This window comes from Pelodiscus sinensis, chromosome 4 (assembly GCF_049634645.1).
Source record: "Pelodiscus sinensis isolate JC-2024 chromosome 4, ASM4963464v1, whole genome shotgun sequence".
Lineage (NCBI taxonomy): Eukaryota > Metazoa > Chordata > Testudines > Trionychidae > Pelodiscus > Pelodiscus sinensis.
Window position 1 is genome coordinate 58,802,506 of NC_134714.1, and position 27,026 is coordinate 58,829,531.

At 40.3% G+C, this 27,026-nt stretch overlaps 1 protein-coding gene across 5 annotated transcripts in view; it reads right to left on the bottom strand.

Moving 5' to 3' along the window:
• The window catches only part of FMN1 (formin 1), a 382,661-nt gene that overhangs the window by 197,190 nt on the left and 158,445 nt on the right, over positions 1-27,026 (bottom strand). For all 5 annotated transcript variants that reach the window (XM_025189464.2, XM_075927043.1, XM_075927044.1 and 2 more), the window contains one exon: positions 11,077-11,138. In XM_025189464.2, coding sequence (XP_025045249.2) covers positions 11,077-11,138 — 62 coding nt within the window. The remainder of the gene's footprint in view (positions 1-11,076; positions 11,139-27,026) is intronic.

Sequence of the window (27,026 nt, forward strand, 5' to 3'; positions counted from 1 at the left end):
GTTGCTCTATGGGGAAGCTCATATTCTCAGTCTGGTCAGTATGAGGCTCAAGTATCAGAGGGGTAGCCATGTTAGTCTGTATCTGCAAAAACAACGAGGAGTCCTGTGGTACCTTAAAGATTAACAGATTTATTTGGGCATAAGCTTTAATAAGCAAAGACCCACAAAACTCACCACTGTTTTTACTAGGTTCAAGCATTGTCATTGAAGTCTGACTCTTCAGAGAGGTGAGATCCTAAAATCTAAATCTCTAAAAACCATGTTCAAATTGCAATACTTTAAAGATGTACAACTTGGTCAAATTTTGGCAGCTTTCCACAGGGATGGCACAAGACACAGCCTTGAGACAAAGACAACCTAATCCCAAATTGCAAGTTGTTGCTCTAAAGCAAAGGACACTACAGGTTTTCAAAGAAAAGGTTGGCAGATTTTTTAAAAAAATTACAAAGCAATGTATTTTCCCTACCATGCTCTTTGAAATGGATGATTTTTTTTTTGGGGGGGGGGGGGGGGGGAAATCAACCTGAAGGTAAACGCTAGTGATGATAAATTTCACCAAATGGCTAAAATGTATAAGCTAACAAACACAAGGTTCTATAACAGGAAGGATCAGGCACTCTTAAAAATAGATGAGTCTATCAGCCCCCTCTTTTTATTGTAAATCGTTTAATAATGGCATAATCAGAATATTTCACTTATATTTTCCTCTAAATAATAAATATGACTTCATATGTTATATCAGTCTTGCAAAATTGTCACAAACATTTACCAGAGCCCACAGGAAACCTGTTATACTTCTATTTTATTCTCCCATAGTATAAAATTTATTTGTTAAGGCAAAGGGGTGAGTTGGCTTTGGAAAGCTTGGAAAGCTTTTATTAAATACAGCCTAATGGAACCTTTTCACAGTGAATTTATTTTTCACAGAAGAGCTTCTCTCTTATCCTAAAGCACTTTGCTGAATTGGGGAGTGCTTAACTTTGTGCTGTCCTGCTGAAACCAATTATTAAATACATTAAACAATATCATGAATTGGGCCTTTATGCACAGACTCACTATATTAGATATATTGTAATGTACCAAAATGAATTAGGATATTTTTACTCTACTGCACTACAAGAACAGGCAGTATTGCCAAAAAGTTTAATAAAGATGACTATTCACTTACAGAATTACCAGCAACCACAAGTTAAAAGGAATTAAATATGTGATGGGTTCCATTAGCTAGCCATCAGACAAAATATTAGGAAAACATAGTAGGAGATGGGGAAAAGCTGTTTAAATTAGACATTAGCAGTGAAACAAGAAACAACTTTATTTTAACAGAGGAAAAATTTGAATTTGGGTATGTCTTCACTACGTGGCTATTTCAGGATACCAAAGGTATCTTAACAAGCTACCTGTTTCAAAAAATATTTTTCGAAATAACGGGTACGCACTTTCAGCATCCCAGTAACTCTCGTGGTAAAAGGATGTCTCAAAATAGTGTGATATTTTGAAATTTGGCGCTGTGTAGATGTGCCAATAATAAGCTATTTTGAAATTACCTCGAAATAAGGTATGCAATTTGCATAGCGCAAATTGTGTAGCTAATTTCAAGATTAGGGTGCTGTGTAAATGCACCCTTTGATATTAAGAAAATCTTTCTCGCACTAAGAACAATTCTGTGAAAACTTTGAAAAATAATCCATGTAAAGAGTCCTATTTAATGCATGCATTAGATCACATAATTCAAGATGCCACTTCAAACTCTTAAGATTTTATTAGAAAGCACAATTTGAATGTGCAATGTGAATTTGCCCTTTTTAAATGCAAATGATTTCGCAGTCACCTATGTCTTCCTTTTATACTTATTCCTTCTTCCTGCTACCACTAACCTTACTAGTCAAGATGCTTGTACTTCTTTTTTCCTTAGGGCATGACTACACAGCAGCATTATTTTGGAATAACTGATGTTATTACAAAATAACATCGTGTGCGTCTACTCTACAAGTCTTTACTTTGAAATAATGTCGAGCTGGAGGACTTCTTACTCTGACTCATGATAAACCTCATTTCATGAGGAGTAAGGGAAGGCAAAGGAAAAGTGTTCTTCCTTTGATTTCCTGCTGTGTAGACAGCACTTAAAGCTGAATTAAGCTTTCAACTTCAGCCACATAATTGATATAGCTAAATAGCATAGCTTAATTCGACTTTAGTTCTGCTGTGTAGATGTGTCCTCAGAAATCTGTTGCCAATATTTTAAACAAACAGTTCCTACAAAATCTTCTCCAACGAATCTGTTAATTCCTGTGTGTGTGTGAAGTGAGTCCACAACAAAGAAGAAGAAGAGGAGAAGAGGTCTGTGGAATTTATCTGTCTTCTCATTTAAATAAAAACACTTTCTCAATCCTAAATGCAAACAATCTTCTCTTTAGGGTACTTGACAGAAAAGTCTGATGTTGAAAAATATGGAGAGTTTTCTAGTAGGAGGACAATGTTCAGTTTATGCATTCTGAGGTGATAGGACAAGCAGATCATCACGAATTGTCTTTCCCCAGGATATGTTTTTGAAAATACTTGACATTTTGCACCCAGAAGCAAAAATATGCTCATTAGAAAAAAATACTAAACCACAAGAAGAAGTAATCTCTGGAAAAGAAAGTATAGCAGCACTCCAAGGAATTCAGGAATTTTTTTTTTAAATGGGGAAGACGGAGAAAGAGAGAAGCTCATTCAAGCAGGGGGACTGACAGACTTGCCAGGTCCCTAAGCATGGTGCAGGGGATGGCTCCATGCTCTTGAAAGGAGTGGGGCTGAGCTGGCCCCCACTCCAGGTCTTTTGAATCTCTGGGTCCCAGGACAACTGCTGCCTGCATTCAAAGTTAGGAAAATCATCCTAAAGTTCTCTTCAATTTGAAGGTGGAATTCCTAGAAACCCCTCTATGCTAAGTGTGGTTCTCAGCCACCTCTCACAAAAAAGTTGTGTGCTGCTCTACTTATTCTCTAACAATACATGTCCCACCCACCCTTCTACTTCCTGTTTTCCAGTGCCATCTGTGCAAATATTTCCCTGAAGAATTGTGGTTTTTATAGTAGCTGGTTTTGTTTGTTTGTTTTAAAGATAAAAGTTTTAAATTTCAGAAAAGCTTTTGTTCCTAGATTTTTTTTTTTAAATTGAGCTTCACAAGTAGCTAAAACTGAATAGATTTTGAATCTCTGGGTATGTCTTTGGGTATGTCTAGATTACAGGGTTTTTTTTAAAAAAAACGTCACCTGCGTCTAGACTGCCATCACGTTCTTTCGAAATTAAATCAAAAGAACACCGCAGTTTTTTCAACAGTGGTAAATCTCATTTTACAAGGAAGAATGCCTTTTTTAGAAAGAGCTATTTTTGAAAGAAAGCATCCAGATTTCGCTTTTTCGAAAGTCCCATGGCTGTCTAGATGATCTCTTTCAAAAAGAGGCTTTTTGAAAGAGGCTTATAAGTCTATACTTACCCTTTGTATAGTTTCATGGCCCACACAGTTACAGAGTTTTGTTATTTTCAAGATCTCTATTTCCAATCTTGGCATACGTCTAATCTTTCAGGTATCTGTTTGGCTGCCACCATTAGGCATAGGTTCATTGAAGTGAAGATACAACAGCAAGTGGCAAAAACTCCTTTTAAAGGAAGAGGTAGATAGCAAGAAGATCCATAAGCATATACAAAATGTGTATGCTGATGAAACCATGAACTTGAGAACTGCATGCAAATGACTGAAACATTTAAAGTCAGGCAGGAGTAGAATTTGTAACTAACCACAAGCTAGAGACCTTCATCAGTAACAGCACGTTGCAATTCTGAAAAGGCAGAACAGCTCATTAGGAAAGATTGACTAATAAACCCTTGGTGACCTTGTCTGCTACTTTTGGATGCAGTTCTGCTTCAGCAGTCAGAGCACACTTGATACAGATTTTCTTAAATTTGTGCATGCTGAGTCCCTTGAAAACTCAGCAAGGAACACACAAAGCTTTTGAATTTCCCCTTGTAAAGATTAAAAAGCAAAGCTCTCAGCATGGGGAAGCACTGTAAAGCTATGCTACCAGCAGACAGCCTATAGTCCACCTCTAAATGGTCATTTTGTTGAGTGTTCTGGCAGGCAGTAACTTTGAACTATGTGGAGCATCAGCCCCCCAATCTTGATTCCAGTTTTTAAACAAACTAAAAATAGCAGCTTCCATCTGCATAGGAAAAACAGCTAAAACACCAACCGGGGGGGGGGGGGGGGGGCAAAATGGATTTTCTTCAGGCTTTTAAAAATAAGTATACAGTAAAGGGTTAGTTATCTGGCACATTGGGGGAATGAAGAGTACCCATTAGTCAATTAAGCTGGTTAATTATGAGTTCAAAGTGTGGGAGGGGGCTCCAGGCTGAGGCAGGGGGATGGTTTGTGGGAGGGAGCACAGGTTCTGGACTGAGGTGCAGGCTACAGTAGGAGACCAGAAATTAGGGTGAGGAAGAGGGATCTAATGTGGAGCAGGGGTTTGGTTGTGGGAGGGGTTGAGGACAGAGATGAAAGGTTTGGCTGCAATAGGGCTCTAGTCTGAAGCTCAGTGGATCAGAGTTTGGAAGAAGTGGGGTCAGACTCAGGGAGGGACATTTTGTGCAAGAGGGGGCTGAGAGCTGGAGTGAAGGAGAGGGTACAGAGCACAGGCTCTGGGGGTAGTTTGGGTGCCGGAGGAGGCTCAGGGTAGGGACTGGAGTGAGGGAGAGATTTCAGGGAGCCAGATCTGGGCAGCACTCACCTTTGTGCCTCCCTGCAAGCAGCAACATGTTGCTAGGCAGAGGCACAGCTGGATGGCTCCTCACCCTGCCTTCAACTTCAGGCACCGCCACCGCAGCTCCCATTAGCTCTGGTTCCCAGCCAATGGGAGCGGTAGAGCCAACGGTCAGGGTGGAGTGGGGCAGGGGCAATGCACAGAGCTGCCTAGCCATGCCTCCATCCAGGAGCAACAGGAGTAAGTCACTGATTCCAGGGAGCAGAGCCAAATAGGCAGCATGCTGTCCCCACACCAACTGGACTTTCAATGAAGATAAGAAATGCCAGCTGGTACAGGGCTGGGTAACATAGCTTTTACTGTACGTACATTACATACCAGTGTGACAATCAATAAAAAGATTTGTAAATACACTAAATTAACACTGGTTTGCAAAATAAAATAAAATGTAAGATTCAGATTTCAACTTTTCATTCCAATTTAAAATGGGATTCCCCCCCTCCCCCCTGAAATCTGCACTATTGCCTCTCCTTTTGCTTGCTGCAAGGCTCACAAAAGGAAGATAATGAGGAAACTCAACATATTTGAGTTCACATGCATCTGACGAAGTGGGTCTTTGCCCACGAAAGCTTATGCTCCTACACTTCAGTTAGTCTATAAGGTGCCACAGGACTCCTCGTCGCTTTTGCAGATTCAGACTAACACAGCTACCCCTCTGATACTTAACATATTTGAAGTATCTTTAAGTGTTTACACAGAATATCAGAATTCATATCCTCATTTTACAGTTGTGTAAACAGAGACATGTAGAGGCAAATGACTTGCTCCAAATCACCCAACACACCAGTGGCAAAACTGAGAATTAAATCCAGATCTTCTGAGTCAGTGCCCTATCCTCATTTAGAGGTTTTTTTTTTAAATTGTAGAACTGAAAGGTCCTTAATTTAAGCTAATTAAATTTAAATCTTCCAAAATCTGACTTTCTTCTCTGTGCAGCTGATTTAGGAGAGAATTTTATTTGTATATTTGAACAAATGGCTGGGATGTCGGTGTGTTAGAGAGAGACAGACAGAGAGACAGAAACACAGAGATGAAGTTCAGATCCAGATTTTGATGCCTATCTTCACAAATGCATTGTAATTACAAAAGTGTATTGCATCAAAACTCATGTTATTGCAAATAATAATGTTCAAAAATGTACTACACAGAAATATAATCATTATATTTACGTTATTTCTTACTTTTTAATTTACACGATTTATAGCTAGTTGGGTTTTTTCATATATTAAATGGAAGGAATAATTTTCCTGCCTCGGAAGTTATTGGCTACTTAGCCTTTATAATACAATTTTTATTTTATGGTTGATGTGGAGGGAAGGAGTGGTATTGGATTTTGTGTGTTTTCTTTTTATGCTTATATGTCCAGGGTTAGTCACCCTAAAAATAAAAATCAGTACCACTACTCAAACATTAGCACCAAATCTCAATAACTGATTTGTTTTTAATTTAAATTGTGGTTTAACTAAACATTTGCTATTTGCTTTCTAAATAGCTCCTGCTCTAGAAAATATTTTTCACATACTGTAATAAACCTTTGCATTTTAGAATGCAATGTCAACCATACTTTTAAAAGGATGTTATTCTATGCTATAGTATAACTTTTTCTGAAAGAAGGTTTAGCTGACCTCTAGTGGTGGCAATAGAAAATACATTTAAATAATATAGAGAAGGAATAGTACTAATAGCTGTGATGAAACAAAATAATTCTATATAATTTTAAAATACTAGATTAAACATTGAAAATGAGGTGATTTTTTGACAATTACTTGAGTAAAGACAGCAAAGTCACTAAGGGTGAGGCTACACAGCAGGGTTTAACTTGAAATAAGCTACACAAATTGAGCTACGTCAATTGCATCGCTTATTTCAAAATGGATTATTTAGAAATTGGGAGCATCTATCACAGAAATTGGGAGCAGCTATATATTTCAAAATAGAGCACTCTTCTTCTGACTACCCTTACTCCTCATACAATGAGCATTACAGGAGTTGGAGTAAGAAGTCCTCCAGGTTGGCAGTATTTCAACATTAATTCAAGATAACTGCCTGCTGTGTAGAAGCTAAGTTATTTCGAATAATGCTAGTTATTTCAAAATAATGTTGCTGTGTAGATGTATCCTAAATGAACAGTAAAATTTCACATGAATATTTCTGTTGAACTTAATCTTAGAAAGCTAATTTAGAAGTACATATTCAATAATAATACTGTTAATGAATTAAAATTGGTTGAACAAACACAGAAAAAATACATACTACCTTAATTGATTCATTTAACAAGAGATGAGGTTTCCATCACACAACATTTGAAAACAACATATTAACGAAAAAATTTGAACTTTATAAGTCAAGAATCTACCAGCCCCTCAATTTCTTTCAGAAATTAATGTTTTTAATGGAAACTAATTAACGTATTGTATGTAGTGTAGTTGTGGCCCTGTCGGCTCCAGGATATGAAAGTGAGCGAGGTAATATCTTTTATTGAACCAACCTCTGCTGGTAAAAGAGACCGGTCTGGGAAAGGCACTAAAACGTCCCAGCTAAACACAAGGTAGAACAGATTGTTTGAACGCACACAGGAAGTTCACACAGGAAAGTGATAAAACATCTTATCTCCTATATGTGAACACTTTTCACAAAGCAACCACTTTGTCTCACACATGAGTCTTCATCTAACACTCTCAAAACACAAGCCTAGGATACCGAATTCATAACTCTGCTAGATTCTAAAAAGCCATAAAGCCAGTATCTATGAATATCATAACAATCAGTAACCCATGAACCCCTTCTTTTTGTTCTATGACTGCAGAGGTAAGAACAGGCCACTCTGCCTTGAATGCTTCCTTCAAATATGTGCTAATACTTACGCTAAACAATCTGTTTCACCTTGTGTGTTGCTGTGATTCCGAGTACTTTTCCCAGACCCCAAAATGAGCATCGCTCTTTCACCAACAGTAGTTGGTCCAATAAAAGATACTACCTCGGCCACTTTGTCTCTGTAATTAATGTTTGACTTTTTTTCCATTTATGTTTTCATATTCTAAAATACTTTATTAAATAATATGGAGTCTTAATATGGAACACATGGGGTTGCTAGACACTCTTTATTAGTAAGGTAGTTTTATCTAGCCGTTGTAATGTGCTTTTTACATGATGAATTAAGTACAACTGTCACACAAAACCCTGGTAAAGGTCCCCTAGGCTGGACATTCAGCAGACTGTACTTTGGACATCACAGACTGGGCCATATGCTCTTAAAGCTTCCCTTGAGGTATTGTCTCTCCCACTGGCATCTTAGGGTATGTCTACACTTGCTCCCTATCTCAAGATAGGGATGCAAATGTAGTGTACCAAAATTGCTAATGAAACGCAGGATTTAAATATTCCATGCTTAATTAGCATAATTGCATCCAGCCGCCATTTTGAAATTGCATTATTGCGAAATAAAACCCTGTGTAGCAGCGTTGTTTCGAGAGAAAACCCTTCTCTCAAAATAACTGTTAAACCTCATTGTATGAGGAATAACAGTTAACAGTTATTTCAAGAGAAGGGTTTTCTCTCGAAACAACGCTGCTACACAGGGCGTTTTATTTCGCAATAATGCAATTTCAAAATGGCAGCCGGACGCGAGTATGCTAATTAAGCGCGGGATATTTAAATCCTGTGCTTCATTAGCAATTTTGGTACACTACATTTACATCCCTATCTCGAGATAGGAAGCAAATGTAGACATACCCTTAGGGAACATTTTCTGTGCATTAGCTGTCTGTTACTTCCTTATGGAAATGGAGCCCTATATATTATGTCTGTACTTGGCCTCCAACACCAGTGATGACTCCCAAGTTTTCCCAGTGCCTTAAGCACACTCTTTCCCACAGCTTCAACCTTTTCTTCAGGAACATGTGACTGTGAAATAGACACACATACAGATTTGGTAAGGGTTCTGAAAAACCAAACAACCTGCAGTTGACATGACAATTAACATGCCTATATGCTTCTCTCTGCCTCGCTATCTCAAGCTTCTCTCTGCCTCGCTATCTCGAGCTTCCTTTGAGCATTGGTCAGAGTCCTATAAAGGAGCCCAGCAACTTTCCTCCTGAACATGGCTTCAAATAATGGACTCTTTTTCCTACACCTTGCAATCATTTTCTATCTCTCTCAGCTCAAACCACAGTTTAGAAGAATTCCCCATTATGAAAGCATGCTCTGCTTTTCCCCTCTGACACCTCAGCTTCTTGTTTGAGAGTCTCCCCTCAATCTCTTAGCCTCTCTTTGTTCTCTCTTTCTGTCTGGTGAAATATCAACTATTCCACAACCTAAGGTGCTCCTATTTCAAGGGGACTATATAGATTAATGGCTCACTTTGTTAGCCCTGTATCATCACCTCTTAGAATTTCAATCCAATATGGAAGCAAAAAGACAATAGAGAAGGCAGAAAGCCCCATACTGAAACAGAGTCTGATACAGACCCACACAGACTCCCAATATCAAATGCAATTCACAAAGTGTGCTAGCATTCCTCAAATCACCACAGTTTTGAAAGGTCATCAGAAAAGTAACCATTGCTACTGCTGATTACAAATTTGCTTTAAGAGTGCTGATCTAAAGTCTGCAGGATAAACTACAATGGTATTGTTGTAGCTCTCTACTTTCCTATAACCGTCTAGTTCACTTCCTAGAAACAAACTGATTATGTTACAGGGAGAAAGGAAGGAATGGACCCTCATCTTCCTCTCTACTACATTTTGACTATTTCTATTTGAGCAATACAAAATAGCTATGGGTCCATACCTCCACTTCTAGGCTACGTCTACACTGCTGGTTTTGCCAGCAGTGAGTATGCAAATGAGGCACAGATTAACATATTGCTGCACATCATTTGCATAATTTATACAAACTGTTTTTGTGGGGGAAACAGTAGCGTGGATGTTTTCTTTTAGTGTAAAAACCCCTTTTCCTGCCAGATCGGTAAACCTCCTTTTTGGGGGCATAAGGATCTGCCTGGAAAAGGGGTTTTTGCACAAAAAGAAAATGTCCACACTACTTTTTTTCCCCTGCAAAAACCCTTTGCGCAGAAACAGCTTGCATAAATTATGCAAATGAGGGATGGAGATATGCTAATCTGTGCCTCATTTGCATACTCACTGCCGGCAAAACTGGCAGTATAGACTTAGCCCTAATGTGAGTTTGCCTTCACATTCATTGCTACTGATGTTTATCCTAGGAGTCACTTGATTCACAGTATAGTTTTAGTAAGTGTCCCAGGCTCCTCCACTACTACTGTCTTCGTGGTTGCAGAAGTGAGCATTTAACATTGCCTCCTTTGGTCTCCAGAGCATGTTTGTCCTTTTCTCCCATTTAATCTCTGACAAATTTCTACCCTGCTTCCTCACTTGAATACTTTCCCCCTTACTCCTAATAGATTTGTAGGAGTTAGATTGAACTAGTGATACAACAGTTCAATCTACTAATTTTAAATCCATCTCTTCTCTCATGCCAGGGATACTATATGCTCCTCATTTCCCCATCCCCATATCAAATTACCCCACACCACATGTTGCTGTATGCTCCCTCCCCATTCACTTCTAGCTCAGTAATCTACCAGCAACAGGGCTGGCAACAGACTCAGCTCTGGTGCCCTCAGAAGGGGCAGGAGACTAGCCTCAGTCATGTTTCAGCGACTCTTTAAAGGACCCAGAGCTCTAGTCGGTTGCTGCTGCTTCCGCAAGTAGCTGTGGTGGTACAGAGGTGGTACCAGGTAGCATTTAGGAATACAATCATTCTTTTACTCATAAAATAGTAAAATATGAAATCATAGACAAACAGCCCCACAAATGCAATTCCTACAGTCACTGTTTGGAACATAAAAGTGCTTTATAATAAATCCATGCTGCTGCTTAATTGGAAAGCAATGAGTTAAATCAGAGCTTTAATATGCTAAGTGAGATTACAAATTACAGTGCTGATGGATGAGGGTTGAATTTGTCCTGTGCCCTGCAGCAGTGATACAGTCATCAGGATTACAAAAGGAAAATTTGAAAAAAAAATGCTATATCCCTCCCTTTAAACATGATTTATGATCCACATACAGATTTCAAGTAAATTAACTTTAATTGAGCTGTCTGTCTGCTGAAAACTAGCTTTTATTTAGAGCGAAAAACAAAAATATGTTTAATAGAAAATAACCACATTCCGAATTTTTTAAATCTGCAACTTGCACAAGATATAGAGAATGAAAAAATCAACTATATAACTGATCAGCATAATTTAAAAATGTACCTTTAATTTTTCAACTTCTTCCTTGTGCTCCCTCTTTAATTGCAAAATGGCAGCATGGTACTCTGTAAATATAAAGAAGTGATTCATATTAATGACACTGAAGTCATAAGAGACTCGGTCTTTGAAAATAGCATAACTCTGCTGCCACTGTGCCATTTTATACTACACTTCCATGCCAAAAACAGATTGAGATGACCGAAGAACAGGCCTGCTATAAAGGTGACAAAGAAAATATCATTGAAAGTGACATTGATTAGTGTGCATTCTCCAGGATCACATGATACGTATAGCCATACTGACAAAGGTAATACAAATAGCTCTCATATAGGGAGGGACAGGAGTAAAAAGTACCCCAGTGGATGGAAATGTATTTCAAACTGAGATAACTAGAAGAAATTTGGGATTTGTCTTTTGACGCAAATAGTGGAATTGATAGCATGCTTTTATGACACATGGAAAGTTCTCAAGGAATCTCTATATTTAATATTCAAATCTTTCACTGAATTTTATTCAATTGTAAAGTTTACATCTACACATAGACTAATTGGACAGGATAAATAAAAAAGCAAAGAAATCTGAAGCCTAGAAAATACCTTGCAGTGAGAGACTTAAAAAACTTAAAAGTTTATGGAGGAAGAAGACAGAAAGGTGACCTGCTTATGATGTTTAAGTATCTTGATGGAGAAGAAATACTAGGCACCAAAGTACTTTTTCATATAGCAGAGAAAGGAAGCATAACAAGAACCAATGGCTGGAAGTTAAAGATGGACAATTTCAAATTAGAAACCAGGCAAACAAACATTAGCAGTGAATGTTGTGAAAACTGGAACAACCTATCAAGGGAAGCAAGAGATTTCCCATCTCTTACTGTCTTTAATGTCTTTTTAGAAAACAGAACGCCACTGTAGAATATATGCTTTCATCAATCATGTTACTAGGCTCAATGATGAGTTACTTTGATGAACTTCTATGGCCTGTATCATATAGGAGATTAGATTAGATCAGGAGTGGCCAACCCATTAAACAAACAGACACAAAACAGCGGCAGAAAAAATGCGAAGAGCCGCACCAGAATTATTTTTTGAGCAATTTTTGTTGAGCAAAAAAACAAAAAAGGAAGAGCTTCCCACCAACCCCCCAGAGTTGTTGAGCATAAAAAAGAGGGGGATGCTGCCCCTTTAAAAGACAAGGATTTTTGGCTACATCTGGCTCCCGGCAGCGGCTGCCATCTTGGTGACGCCATTTTGAATTGCCGCACCGGACGGCTCCCCTGCCCCAGTGAACACAGGGAGCCGGGGGTTGGGGACCATTTCTAGAGGAACAGGGGAGGCTTCGTGAGCCGCACTTAAAGGGGAGGGGGGAAGAGTGGCATGGGGCTCGTGATCCATGGATTGGCCACCCCTGGACTAGATAATATAATGCACCGTTAGAATCTTAAACACATGAATCTATGAAAAATTATAATCAAATATAAATGAACAGATCATATAATTTGTAGATCCATTTAAAAATAATAGTTTTCTTACAAAGAAACAAAGGCAGCTATGTCTATAGTATGCAGAGCTATTTGGGAAGTATCCCAAAATAGCTATCCCATGTCTATTGAAGCAGCCCATTATTTTAAAATAATGGGCAGCTTATTCCAATGTTCCCGTAACCATCATTCCATGAGGAGTAAGAGACGTTTGGGAATAGTGCTTTATTTCAAAACTAACTCGAAATAGGCAATTTATGCTACACAATTTGCATAGCTTATCTTATTTTGAGGTAAGGGTGGGGTGTATACACACCAGGTTTTTCTTCACTTTGGTTGTGCTCTGAATCCCTAGCACTATTAATATTTTGTAAGACTAAGATTTTATTATGTATTTTTAAAAATTTGAACTGCAAATCATCAACCATGCAAAAGATTTCATACAATATGTACTTGATGGCTGAGTATGGAGCAATAGGTAAATGTAACTGAGGAAGTGGGTCTGGCCCACGAAAGCTCATCATCTAATAAACCATCTTGTTAGTCTTTAAAGTGCTACATTGTCCTGCATTTTGCTTCATATATCCTTAAACTCATCACAATTCCTAGTATTACCTATTTTGCAACAGCAAAATCAGAAGTATACTAATTAATACAATTCACAGTTCAGAGTAATCAAATGGAAACAAAACCATATGGACCTACATAAAATTAAGCTTTAATTTCAGGAGAAGGTAGGATTGTCAAAACATAACTACTTAGTCATGAAAATATACTTGCCTTTTTGCTTTGAAAACATAATTAAAGAACTGAAACAGTCTTCTCTCTACTGACATGAAAGCATTCTAGGATAATATTAGCTACACTGATTACATGCTTGGTAGAGCTCTTTCTTTTTATAAGCAAAGCAGACTACAAAAGCTGACTGTTGTGTTTAGTAAGTAGAGTAGCTGTCACTGCTTGCACTCATAAATCACAGTTGGGCCGTGCTCACGTTCTTTGAAGAAAGCTTGTTGTAAATGAGACCAAGGACCCAGATGCAGCCAGTCCCTCTTAGGGCACTAAAGAAGCAGCCACACTTTTGGCAACTGAAGCCTACTCTCCTCGATCTGGTCTACACTAGGACTTCACACCAAATTTAGCCCTCCCCATGGTCATTTATATAAACAATTCATCCGCATTATCAAGCCTGTTGCTCTGTCTTAGGAGCTGCGGGAATCAAATCCTGTAGTCTCCTGTTCTTCATGAGGAGTGCAGACCATCCTTGCTATAAGTCCAAGATACATTCCAAAAAACTTGGACTTATTGTGAAACAAATTAAAGCGGGGAATTTTTTTCCTGCAACTGATTTCCATTGTGCAAATTGGGGTTTTCTTTGTGCAACTTAAGAGCAGGGAATGGGAAGACTTATAACACATCAGTTCCTACAAGCATCAACAACTTTAGTGCGGAACAGATGTTTACCGCAGAGACTTATAGCTGGGACACACTGTAACGCTATTCCTAACTATGCATGGCAGAAATTTCGCTAGTGTAGATTCCATTGGCCTCGGGGGGGGGGGGGGGAGCTTCTGCAGCTGTCCACAATGACTGCTCTGTCCACACCTTGTGGCTTGACTACTTTCCCATTGACTTCAAAAAGCCCAGGGAACTGTACAATGCCCTGTCTCATGTGGCCAGCTTCACAAGCCCTTGGCCGAAGAGCAGCACACTGTGGCAAATGACATAAGTACCCCCAATATTCCATCGAATGTTTCCACAATCTCCACTTCCCAGGGGCTCAGAGTGCATAAAACCTCCACCCAAGCTATTACTTGGTTTACACACAAATTTTCTGGAAGGTCCTGCCAGCACATGACAAAGAGAATGACAAAAGCTGCTGCTGACTGCATTGCTGTGAACACTTTTTAAGAGGGGCAGTTGTCGTCTAAGTCTCTGTCAGATGGAAGGTATCTTTGTAACTATTGAGCTCTGAGGCTTTGTACTTGTCTCTTTGTAACTTTCAGCTACCTTGCCTTTTAAATTCTGCAACTTGTTGTAAGATTGTTGAGCTTTGTAACTCTCAGCCACTTTGCTTTATAAGTTTAAAACCTACTGTAAGCTTGGTGATTGTTGAGCCTTGCAACATTGTAATCTTTTTAACTCTCAGCCACTTTGCTTGTAACTTACTCTAAGCTGCAGCCACCCTGTGAGTGAGAGAGAGAGAGAGAGGAGTGTGTTTAGGGTGAGGGAGACAGCAAGGCTAAACACTAAACACATAGAGCCAGGAGGTGACTAATTAAAGACAACTGCTGCCCTAAGCAAACAAAGGACCAAGATTGAGGGAGATCTGGACAAGCTCCTTGGTGACCAAAGTGGAGGAAGGACCCATGCATGAGTGACAGGAGCTGCCCAGTTCTTATAAAAGGAGCAAGCACCTGGCAGAAGCCCTCTTTCTGACCAGCTCAAGGGCCAGGATCCATGGCTAGCGGCAAACCTCCAGAATCAACATAACATGCTTTGGCTTGCTCTAAAAACCTTTTGCCTATGTAAGTGTGTGAGTGCCTGAGGGCATGAAATTGCGTGTGTGTGTGTGTGTGTGTGTGTGTGTGTGTGTGAGCGCTCACTCCCCTTCAGTTTAACCCTCTAGTGGCATTCAATGACAGCTCAGTCCCCTTGAGTTTAACCCTGTAGTGGATTGTTAATTCTTCATTTAATAAATCCATAGTAGTGTAACCCTGGGGTGGTCTCCAGTGAAACTGAGGTAACACCCCCAACGTTCCCTCAGAGATTCGATGGATGTGAGTACTTCTGCTCCCATGGCCTCCACTTCCCAGGGGTGCAGAGGAGCTTCAGCATCCCACACTGATGGTGGTGAAGCGTCCCTTGTGATGCATGAGCACCTGTAACACCATGGAGAAGAGTATGCCCTTGCAGTTGATGTACTCGGAGGCACATTGCTTGTGAGCCAGGATGGGGAGATGAGTTCCGTCTATGGTGCCCTTGTAGTTTTGGAAGCCCACAGCAGCAAAGCTATCCATCATGTTGTCCGCATTCCCAGAGTCATGACCCTCCATAGCAGGATGTTATTGATGGCCTTGGCTACTTGTATGAGCACAGTCCCAACTGTCAATTTCCCCACCCCAAACTGGTTCCTGACTGAGCAGCAGCTGTCTGGTGTGGCAAACTTCCAGAAAGCAATGGCCATGCACTTTTGGAGAGACAGAGAGAGCGAGAGAGAGAGAGAGCAGGTCTCAGGTGTGTATCCTGTTACCTCAGGAAGGGGCAAGCCATTCACAGAGTTCTATAACTACTGCTCATCATCCCATCTCTGCATGACGATGTAGTCCCACCAGTTGGAGCTCATTTCACGATGCCAGAAGTGGTGTTCCACTGTGTCCAGGGGACCGAGTGGTGGGCACTAGTACTTGCCAGGGCTTCCATGGCATGCCGAACTTTGTCGTCCTCCTCCTCTTTCTGGTTTTCCTCATCCTGTTTATGGTGGAGCAATATGTGGGTACTCTCTAAGATCTGCACCATGAGGCACAGAGTGAAAGCCATGAGCATGGCAATGTTCTACAGCACCTCAAATTCCATGATCAAAGTGCTGTGGCATCCACACGGGCAATGAAGGCATGAAAAGGCCCTTTTATGTCACATGAAGAGGGAGGAAGTAGAAGAGTGCCTTCTGGGTCAGGTCCGAGAGGAGTGCCTGTAAGCACCCACTACCAGTTTTTCAACCCAAAGGACACCGAATGCATGGGCCTGAAAAGCCCCTCATGGTACTTCCTCCCCCTCCGACTCAGTAGCAGGCACCAAAAACATGGATGCATGCCCTTGAAGGACATTTAATTCCCACAGATGATGGGGACACCAATCCTCGGCTTCTTAACATTGGGGCTATGTCTAGACTGGCCCCTATTATGAAATAGCCATGCTAATTTCCAACTTTGGAATAGGAAAATCCGCGGGGGATTTAAATATCCTCCGCGGGATTTAAATAAACATGGCCGCCGCTTTTTTTCCGGCTTGGGGAAAAGCCGGAAAAAAGCGTCTAGACTGGCTTCCTGAAAGTAGGAATAAGAGATCCTCTGGAAAAGGGCTTTATTCCAGAGGATCGCGCCAGTCTAGACGCTTTTTTCTGGCTTTTCCCCAAGCCGGAAAAAAAGTGGCGGACATGTTTATTTAAATCCCGCGGGGGATATTTAAATCCCCCGCGGATTTCCCTATTCCAAAGTTGGAAATTAGCATGGCTATTTCGTAATAGGGGCCAGTCTAGACATAGCCTGGGTGCTCAGAACTCGACCATAGTAGATATGAGCTTATCTCATAGTGTAGATGTGCACCTCCTCTTTGCCTCCAGTTAAACATAGCCAACAGAACATGGCACCTCTCCTGCTTGCTCCCCAGTGCAACTCCTATTGACTTAATAGAGCAGAATCAGAGACCTTAAATGCAATGAGTGATGAACAAACACCAGACTTAACATGTAAAATTTTCCATAGGTGTGCCTCATTTGCCCCAGAAGATTTAAACTAGCAGATGTCTATAAAATATGTACTGTATGTTTCTCTTCAAAATAGCTTTGATTAAACTACAGAAGTTATTCAACAAAATTCAGAATTTTTTGTTGGACAACCAAAATTTAACTAGTAAGTCTGTTAGGATTTTATATTTAAAAATTTTATACAGAGAACTAAAATAAAAACAAAAACAAAAAAAATTCTCTCTTGTGGGCGAGGGCAGTCTGTGTGTGCACCTTTCTTTTAATTGTTTGTTTCTATAGTGAGAGGAAAAGGATAGTTCATTTTCCACAAGCTGGAAAGAGAAACAGTTGAAGTCTGACAGAGGAAACTTCTTATGATTAGACCTTGTTTAAACTGTTTAAACTATTTTTGCCAGATAGATGGAGCTATACCGTAGCAGCTGGACAGATATAAAAAAATCAAAGGGAGAAAATAACTGGTATTTTTACATTTATTTGATTGGTAAAACAAGAGAGAAATAGGAGTCAAAATAAAAAGGACAAGGAAAACAACCTATAATATTATCACCTCAAAAGCTCTCTTCCCTTAAATTCAACATAAATAAGATTTAATGTTTAAGTACATAACTCATGCAGAAGACAATTCAAAGCACTCCAAGATACAAGAGATACAAAATACAAACCGAATAGGAACACTAACCAGTTTGTATGTAATATACAATTCCAGAACACCTTACTTGCTGCCTGTTTCCCAATTGGCTAACTCCTCTACAACTACCAAACAGGAATTCTCACACTTTCTGAAGCAGAAGTAAGTTAACATGTCTGTAGAAGTAGTATGTAGATTAATATTCCAAGGTTCTGGTATCTCAAGGATCTTGAAAGTGCTAAAATAAAGTCAAGATAAAAAGATAGTTCTGGAAAAATTGTTTGATTTAGTTTTTAAGCCTTGTATTTTATTTAAACGGCATAGTATTATTTATTATTTGGGAGTAGCAGTCTTATTACTTTCTTGCCTTTTACAGGTGTGTTGTGAGCAAGACACGAGAAGTCATTCTTCCACTCTACTCTGCACTGGTTAGGCCTCAGTTGGAGTATTATGTCCAGTTGCGGGCACCACGTTTCAAGAAAGATGTGGAGAAATTGGAGAGGGTCCAGAGAAGAGCAACAAGAATGATTAAAGGTTTAGAGAACATGACCTATGAAGGAAGGCTGAAAGAATTGGGTTTGTTTAGTTCAGAAAAGGGAAGATTGAGGGGGGTCATGATACCCTTTTAGATACCTGAAAATGGCTATCATAAGGAGGAGGGAGAAAACTTGTTCATCTTGGCCTCTGAGGATAGAACAAGAAGCAATGGGCTTAAACTGCAGGAAGGGAGGTTTAGGTTGGGCATTAGGAAAAAGTTCCCAACTGTCAGGGTAGTTAAACACTGGAATTAATTGCCCAGGAGGTTGTAGAATCCCTATCTCTGGAGATATTTAAGAGTAGGTTAGATAATGTCTATCAGGGATGGTCTAGATAGTATTTGGTCCTGCCATGGAGGCAGGGGACTGGACTTGATGACCTCTTGAGGTCTCTTCCAGTCCTAGTATTCTATGATCAACACTGACTGGCAAATTACAGAATCATTTTAATAGCTAGGAATGCTACAACTCTTATTTATCAAATGTTGTTTTGAAGTTATCTTTGTGATAGACTGAATCAGAGGGGTCCCTTTGGGGTTGTCCCCAGGGCGCTGATCATGCCACTGAAGCCTGCCTTCCAGCTCTCCAGGACTCCCCACCACCCTTGTCCTGCTTGGTGGGATACCGAACCAGTTCAGCTCCTAGAGAGTTCAGCTTTTGGGCTTAGCACCCAGGAAAGCAACCCCCCAAAAGGAACCAAAATCCCAAATAAATCGGTCTTACTTTGTGTAAATATTTTACACAGAGGAAGCCCAAAAGGTCTGTGGGCTTTATCAATGAAGGAGATATGCACACTGGTTGCTCCTCTCCCCTCCCCGCCAGGTAACAATTATTTACACTGGGCTTGATAATGATCAAAAGTATTTTTATTAAGTGTTTGCAAATGAAAACAAAAGTAAGTTACTAAATTTAAAATGAACAAAAACCATTAGCTAGTTCTAATCCACTAAGAAACTTATTACATGCAGATTCTTACCCTAAACAATTGTTCTTATCTTAGATAAAAAGCTTCAAGTCAGAGTTGATCTTTACTCTGACTTGGGTCTACAGCTTTTTCAAAGTTCTTTGTATCCTCTTAGGGTAGGCCAGGTAGTTTCAAAGGCCAGCTGAAGACAAATGACTTCCCATTGCTTAAGTAGACTTTCCCCAGGGCAGGAATCCTTGTTCAACACCCCTCAACACCATGGAAAAAATATCCAGGTTTAAGATGGATTCCAGTAACAAATGACATGATCACATGTCTTTCTAGGACTAAGCACAGTTTGGGCTTATAGAACAAACATGACATTCACAGGTCATTGATTTGAGTACTGTCTCATTGAGTTTCTGAGCATCAGTAATGGCCCACATTAGCACCTTTAAAACAGATCCACCGTTCATATTTTTAACTTCACATAAAAGAATGATACAGGACATCCCCACCATAAGTCTCCCCAGTATACATCTGTTCCCCACTCAAGTCATTAATGCTTGTAGGAACTGATGAGTTCTAAGTCCTCCCATTCCCTGCTCTTAAGTCATGCAACCTCTCTCCCCAATTTGCGCAAATGGAAATCAGCCTCAGGGAAAAAAATGCCCCGCTTTCAGTTGTTTCCCTCTAAGTCCAAGTTTTTTGGAACATATCTTGGACTTATAGCAAGGACAGCCTGTACATGCACAGAAATAGGATATAAACATTCAGCAGATTGTAACATTAAAATTGATATGTTACAGGACCTGTATTGTATAAAGCATCTTTGAGTTATACATATTAATATCCATAAACAAATTTTCATAAATCATGCAGGGGGTGGGAAGTGACAATCTTATTTCAAAAAATCTTGACCCCTGGGACAGTAGCAGAGGATCTAGTAGTCCTTTTCTTCTTAACTCTCCAACTCTCTGAATTGATTATATACCATGTGTTGTACATTGATACATTGTAATTAATCTCCAGTATACTTTCTAGCATGCTATAAACAGATATACTGTAGAATACCAATTTACTGAGAAATGCAATGGTTTTTTCAGCCAAATTGGATAGGAAATATCTGAAATATAAATATTCCTCATGGGCAATAAAGGAGAGCGTGCTTTAAAGTAGATGCTTAAATTATGTAATAAGACTAGATAGAAAATAAAATATTCCTCATTAGTTAACTTGAACATTGCAAAAATAATCTATTTAATAGGAGTTGATACCCAGCCAAGTATATATTACCTCCTCCTTAAGCAAACATTAATCTCTAGGTCTAAGATGGTACAGTGAAAAAAATCCCAGCAGATAAGACCCAGGCCTGAATATAATGTGTACTGTACTGTGTGACACAGATAGCAAACAAGTGATTCATTCTTACCTTCAACTATTTACCACAAGCCAATCTAATCTGGCACTATTCATTGTGAGCCATTTTAGCCCATGGAGAAAAGAGTCATGCACACAGAAGCAGTAGTTGGGGTTGAAAAAATTAAGAGAGGAGAGAATGGAGAACTGTAGGGTCGCAAAGGGAAAGCCTAATTGCAATTCTTAAAATTTCTGTGCATACTTCCTTACAAAGATACAGTGTGAAGTGCTCAATGCAAAGTACTTAGCAGTTGCTCAGAAAACAAACAACAGCGGTAGTGCAATCTGGACATAAATTATATGGAATGCAAGGAATATTACATATGTACAGTAAAACTCCATTAGTCCGGCATCCAATGCTCCGGGACTCCTGATGGTCCGGCACCATCAGGAACCCGGAAGTGCTGGGGCAGCCGGACAGGCTTCCCGCATTCAACTGCTGCTGAAACTGACCAGCAGCTGAATCGGGGAAGCTGGGAGCAGAGCAGCTGGGGTGCTGCCGGGTTGGTCTCGTAGCGCTGCCCCTCGGGGCTGCAGGTCCAACCCGGCAGCACCCCATCTGCTCTTGGGGATGCCTGGGGCAGAGCAGCTGGGGTGCTGCGGGGTTGGTCTCGTAGCGCCGCCCCTCGGCGCTGCAGGACCAACCCGGCAGGACCCAAGCTGCTCTGCCCCAGGGGTCCCCAAGTCAGCCGCTGCTGAAACAGATCAGCGGCTGATTCCAGGAATCCAGGGACAGAGCTGCTCTGCCTGGGGCTTCCTGGAATCAGCCGCTGATCTGTTTCAGCAGCGGCTGACTTGGGGACCCCTGGGGCAGAGCAGCTGGGGTCCTGCTGGGTTGGTCCCGCAGCGCCGTCCTTTGGCGCTGTGGGACCAACCCGGCAGCACTGCAGCTGCTCTGCCCCAGGCGTCCCCAAGAGCAGATGGGGTGCTCCCGGGTTGGACCTGCAGCCCCGAGGAGCAGCGCTACGAGACCAAGCCGGCAGCACCCCTGCTGCTCTGTCCCAGGTGTCCCCAAGAGAAGCTGGAGTGCTGCTGGGTTGGTGCCATAGCGCCGCCCCTTGGCGCTGCGGGACCAACCGGGAAGCACCCCAGCTGCTCTATTGCAGGCATCCCCGATTCAGCTACTGCTGAAACTGACCAGCAGCAGGTGAATCAGGGACACCTGGGGCAGAGCCGGACTATCGTAAGGGGGGGGCTATGAGGGGTCTGGGGTGGCATCCCCTCCCACCCCACTCCAGACCCCTCATAGCCCCCTCTTCTGATAGTCCGGCATATCTGATAATCTGGCACCCCCTGGGTACTAAAGGTGCCGGATTATTGGAAGTTTACTGTCCTAGGCAGCTGCAACACCAAGAAGAGTAGGGTATTGAGTATCAGCAAGAAAAAAAAGTCAGGTGACAGGCACCCCTCGCATCTCTGGATGCAAAGAAGACAGAGCTGGCAATTTAGGATTTATATGTTATTGTAAGAGTAAAACACAAACACACACATACACACAAAAGATTTTTCTGTTGCTTCCCTCATATGAAGGAGTAAAGTACATATTCCGTTCCAATGACAGATGCTAATCACTGGTTCTACTGATTTGACTGTCTCTACCACAGTTTTCCTTTGGACTGAAAAGCCACCATATTTCAGGAGAACCACAAAGATTCAATTCATCTATTTTCATTACAGAAACTATATATGTAGTCTTCTTTTTACTGTACAACTTGACATTTTATGGAATCAGTTATAAACTGTTGTTGCTATAGCAAGTTATTATAATATCAGGATTTTTTAGAATAGTGACCAAAAAGCTATATTCCATTTTATATAAGTAAATACATATGTTAATGCCTGGTAATCAGCAACACATTTTTTTAAATAAGTTTAGTGAACTTCAAAAAAAAAAACCCCATAGAATTATAGAATTAGAAGGAACCTTAAGAGGTCATCAAGTCCAATCCCATGAATTCATGGCAGAACCAAGCACCATCTAGACCAGGGCTACACAACACATGGCCTGTGAGCTGCATGTGGCCCACGGTCTGTTTGTTTGTGGCCTGTGGTGCACTTTGGCTTTTCGTGGGGCTCAACACACGGCCACAGGTGGGATCCTTTGAACATGACCTCCCCTGGGAACATGCTCCACAATAGGAAGACATCTCCCAGGAAGGGTGAGCACTGAAAGACGTAAGCAGACGGGCTGGAAAAGATAGGTACAGGGTGTTGGAGTTTCTAGCCCCCAGGGAGAAGGTGCCAAGGGGGCTGGGGCATTGTAGGAAGTGCTTTGTATTCATGCCCATCAGGGTGAAAGAAGCTATTTGCATGTATATGCAGCCACACTTAAGTTGCAGCCCTCAGCATGTGCTGAGAGTATCATTGTGGTCCACGGGCCTTCCAAAATTGAGTAGCCCTGATCTAGACCATCCCTGACAGGTATTTATCTAACCTGCTCTTTAAGCTCTCTTATGATGGAGATTCTATACCTTCCTGAGGCAATTCATTCCAGTGCTTACCCATCCTGATAGGTAAGAAGTTTTTTTTCTTTTTTCTAATTTCCAACCTTAACCTCCCTTGCTGCAATTTAAGGCCATTGCTTCTTGTCCTATCACTAGAGGCTAAGGAGAATAATTTTTCTCTTTCCTCCGTGTAACAACATTTTAGGTATTTGAAACATTTCACTAAAAGGTTTATTTTTAAATTTACTGCAGGTATTTGAAAGGAATATGGGAACAGAATTGAGCAAAAACTAAAAACAAAGCACAATTCTAATGTGGCAAATTAAAGAGCATGACACTTGAAACGGGTCTGTATTATGTAATATTTTACTGGAAAAAAGTCATTTAGTATTTGTGAATATAGCAATTTCCATACTGAAACAAAATTCTATCTTGTCCACTGTTCTGTCACAGAATAACCAAAGGCAGATTCTATTTTGGACGAATCTTGTAAATCATGAAAACTTACCATTAAGGCCAAAAAGAAAAATCTAGTTGCTCATCATTACCATAATGACAATGATGCTTATGATGGTGGGGGGGGGGGGGGAGGGGGGCAAGGAATAGGTTCACCAGAACCTGTATCTTTGCCAGCAGAACTACCAAGCACAAGTGATGAAATCACATTTAAATTTCACAGCAGCCTACTTTTTCGAGGTACAAAGCTTCTGAAAAACTGGTTAGAGTAAATGTGAACCAAAAATAAAATTAAATATTGGCTATTTCCTCACTTGTTTGCAATATTGATGTAGCCATGTTGGTCCCAGGATATTAGAAGTAAAGTAGGTGAAGTTATAGCTGTTATTGGGCCAAACTCTTGTGGGTGAAAGAGACAAGCTTATGAGCGACAAAGCTTGCTACTTCTGACACATTATCAAATAATACTACCACACTGCTATAATTGACATATTATGAAATAATATAAAAATAATAAAATGTAATAAATGGGAAAAATTGAAAAGAAATTGCATCCTAATTTAATAGTTACATGTTAACTATATGCTAACAGTTAGCTTGCAGGGGCCAGAGGGTTTGGCTTCCAGATCAGCTACAATACAATGAGAAAAAGTGAAACAATATCAAGAAAACCCAATGAGAAAAAGAGAAACAACGTTCTCTGATAAGATTGCAAATAAAGGCAAAGGTTATGAACAAAGTAAACCCACCAACAGATACTGCAATATAATAAAGCAGAGGAGGATAATACCGAAGGTCCAGCACTTTCATTACTTATGTTCCCCTGCAGGGAACTGCAAAACAGGTGCAGCAATCACTAGATGGAGCTCAGTCTGGCATGTTCCAGTGTATCCCATGGCAACAGGCCAGGTAACAGGTTTTATAATGTGTTACCCTGACACTCACACATACTTATATGATCAGTTCATCTCTTTTTCCTTATCTGAACGTCCACAGCCCACTTACGTTGATATCCCCAGCTTTTACAGGTTACTCAATCATTTGTGTCATATTCATTTACATAAATGGCTTGCTACAATTTTTCTGTGTTCAAACACCTGCAATTTTCTGTAACATGCATTTCTCAGGAATCTCTTTAAATATTGAAAATTCATGTTTTGTGGTTCCTCACTTCAAATCCATCAGTTCCTAACACACTGCTTACTGCAGTACCTCATCTTGTGACTAAAGGTCACTTACCAGTTAGTTACTCATACAATTTAGGGCTTGTTTAGTTTGTCTAAGCTAACTTCTTTTGCAGGCCTTAGGCCTTCTGGTTCTTTGCCTGTGATACAGCCTGAATCAATCTATTTTTTCTGTATTACTTAGATGAATGTTGAAGAGTGCAGAGCTGTCTACAACCAGTTTTCTCTCTGTGCAGCAGCACATCCCCACAGCTGCTTAAGGAGCCCTGCCCAGCCAGGGGATCAGGACTCATACCTGGAGCTGCCTGACTAGGGAGGAGCACTTCTCCCTCAGCCACAGCTCCTTGGTGAGGACAGAGCAGCAAGTCTCTGCCAGGCAAAGGGAGGGGACGTGAATAAGAACAAATCTGTTTAGATGGAAAACTAACAAATATGTTATTTATACAGAAAATTCCAAGGCACACAAACAAACAGCAAGGATCTTGTACAGCTTTTCAGAGTCCCATGAACCTACTTGCATTGGATCTTATAATAATTAACAATAATTAATTAATTAAGCAAACAAACAAAAACAGTAAAATAATACTGTCCAGGACAGGACTGGTTATACAGGCTAGGATTTTTCCAATTAAAAGTTAGAACTTAGATACAAAGTTGAGATACTGCTCCAAATATTCTCAAGTATAGAGTAGATGAGATTCAGGTTTTCAGTTTGGGACTTATTCTATGTCTAATGCACTGCAATTTATTTATCAATTGATTTTTAATAAGCAATTAAAATAAAAATATATTTTGCATAACCAGAAACTTAAAACAATATTTTTCTAAACTCCAAAAGGGGAAAAATAAGTGCCTCCCCATAAGGCATTAATGAGTGCTTACCTACAGAAGTCCTGATCACCTCTGGCTATACCATGGCATTTTTCATATATGTGTGATTTTCAACACATACAACACAGCCAAATCCTTGCTTGAGTTATATTCTAACTAAAATTTCCTGTGCGGTTTTAATGGCTATGACATGCAGTACCTGATGGATCTCAGAAAAGCCTCATGGCATTGAAATATGTATGGTGGTCTCTCATCCAATACAGAGGCTCTGCAATATATCTTTGACAGAAGCAGTTCTGGGCTATTTTAAGTCAAGAGGGCAGTGAATTGCAAACCAAGGGCTCTACACCAAAAAAAACAAAAAAACCCAAAAAAATTAGAAATTCTCCTCCTCGTAAATTAGCGGTTTCCGTTCTAAAGCATCTCATTTAGTATAACTACAGCACTAATCGCAAGGGAGAAAGGTGAGCTCTCAGACAAGAAGGCCTCAATCTTTAGAAGTCGTAAATCATTCTTGAAACTCGACCTGAAAAATCAGCTGGTAGCAAGAACTCTGGTATCATGTGCTTACAGTGGAACACCCTGCAAGAATCCTCATTCTGCAATAGATTTAGCTTCAAAATGAACAGAAGAATGGCCATACTGGGTCAAACCAAAGGTCCATCTAGCCCAATATCCTGTCTGCCGACAGTGGCCAATACCAGATGCCCCAGAATTTAAGGTATTGCCCTATCTATTAAAACTTGAGCTGAGAGATAAATGAATGATTGTAGCAACATCTGCATCCAAGAATAAGGGTCACAACCTAAAACCAGATGAGATGGGAGAAAGTCATTTGGGTTACTACTGATATTCAGTCTTTCAAAAGAAAATAGGAACAACAAGACCCTCAAAGTGTAAGCTCAGATGACCAATGCTGAACTAGTGTTGCCAGGTGTCCAGTTTTGAACCAGATAGTCCAGTATTTGAGCTTTCTGTTCAGGAAACAAATTGAGAAAATATAAATGCGAAAATATAAATGGCCAGTATTTTCTAAATAAGATGTAATGTAGATGATGATATAATGTCAAGTATGTCCGGTATTTTGTTGAAACCATCTGGCAACCCTATGGTGAACAGACCCTTTTGGAGGGGCTGCTATAACCTTGTCTATATCCTTTGGTTGCTATGCCAAGTCCTGTATGAGCTTTAACTAGCTTGCTCTAAGTCACAGCCTTGTCTCTGACAATGACATTCAAATGCCCTCACTTGAAGGGAAGAAACGGTGATATAGAGTGTCATCCCCACACAACACTCTCTAAAGGAAGACACATTCAGTCCTCTTAAAGAATTCAAATAGCTCCCACACAATGGGTACTTTTAGGACAAAGACAACAGAGGAAATCAAAGAAACTAAGCAATAATCACCAGGACTCTGAAGAGTCCTAGGAAGATTCCATTCCCTACCAAATCCTCCCCCATAAAAAAAGGAAAAGAAAAAACATGCGAAGGCCGAAGAGGTGTTTTTATCTGCTTTCAGGGAAACAGAAAAGCAGCTTAAACAGTTACCTTTGTTTTATTTAATTAAAATGAATCTGAGAAATTCATT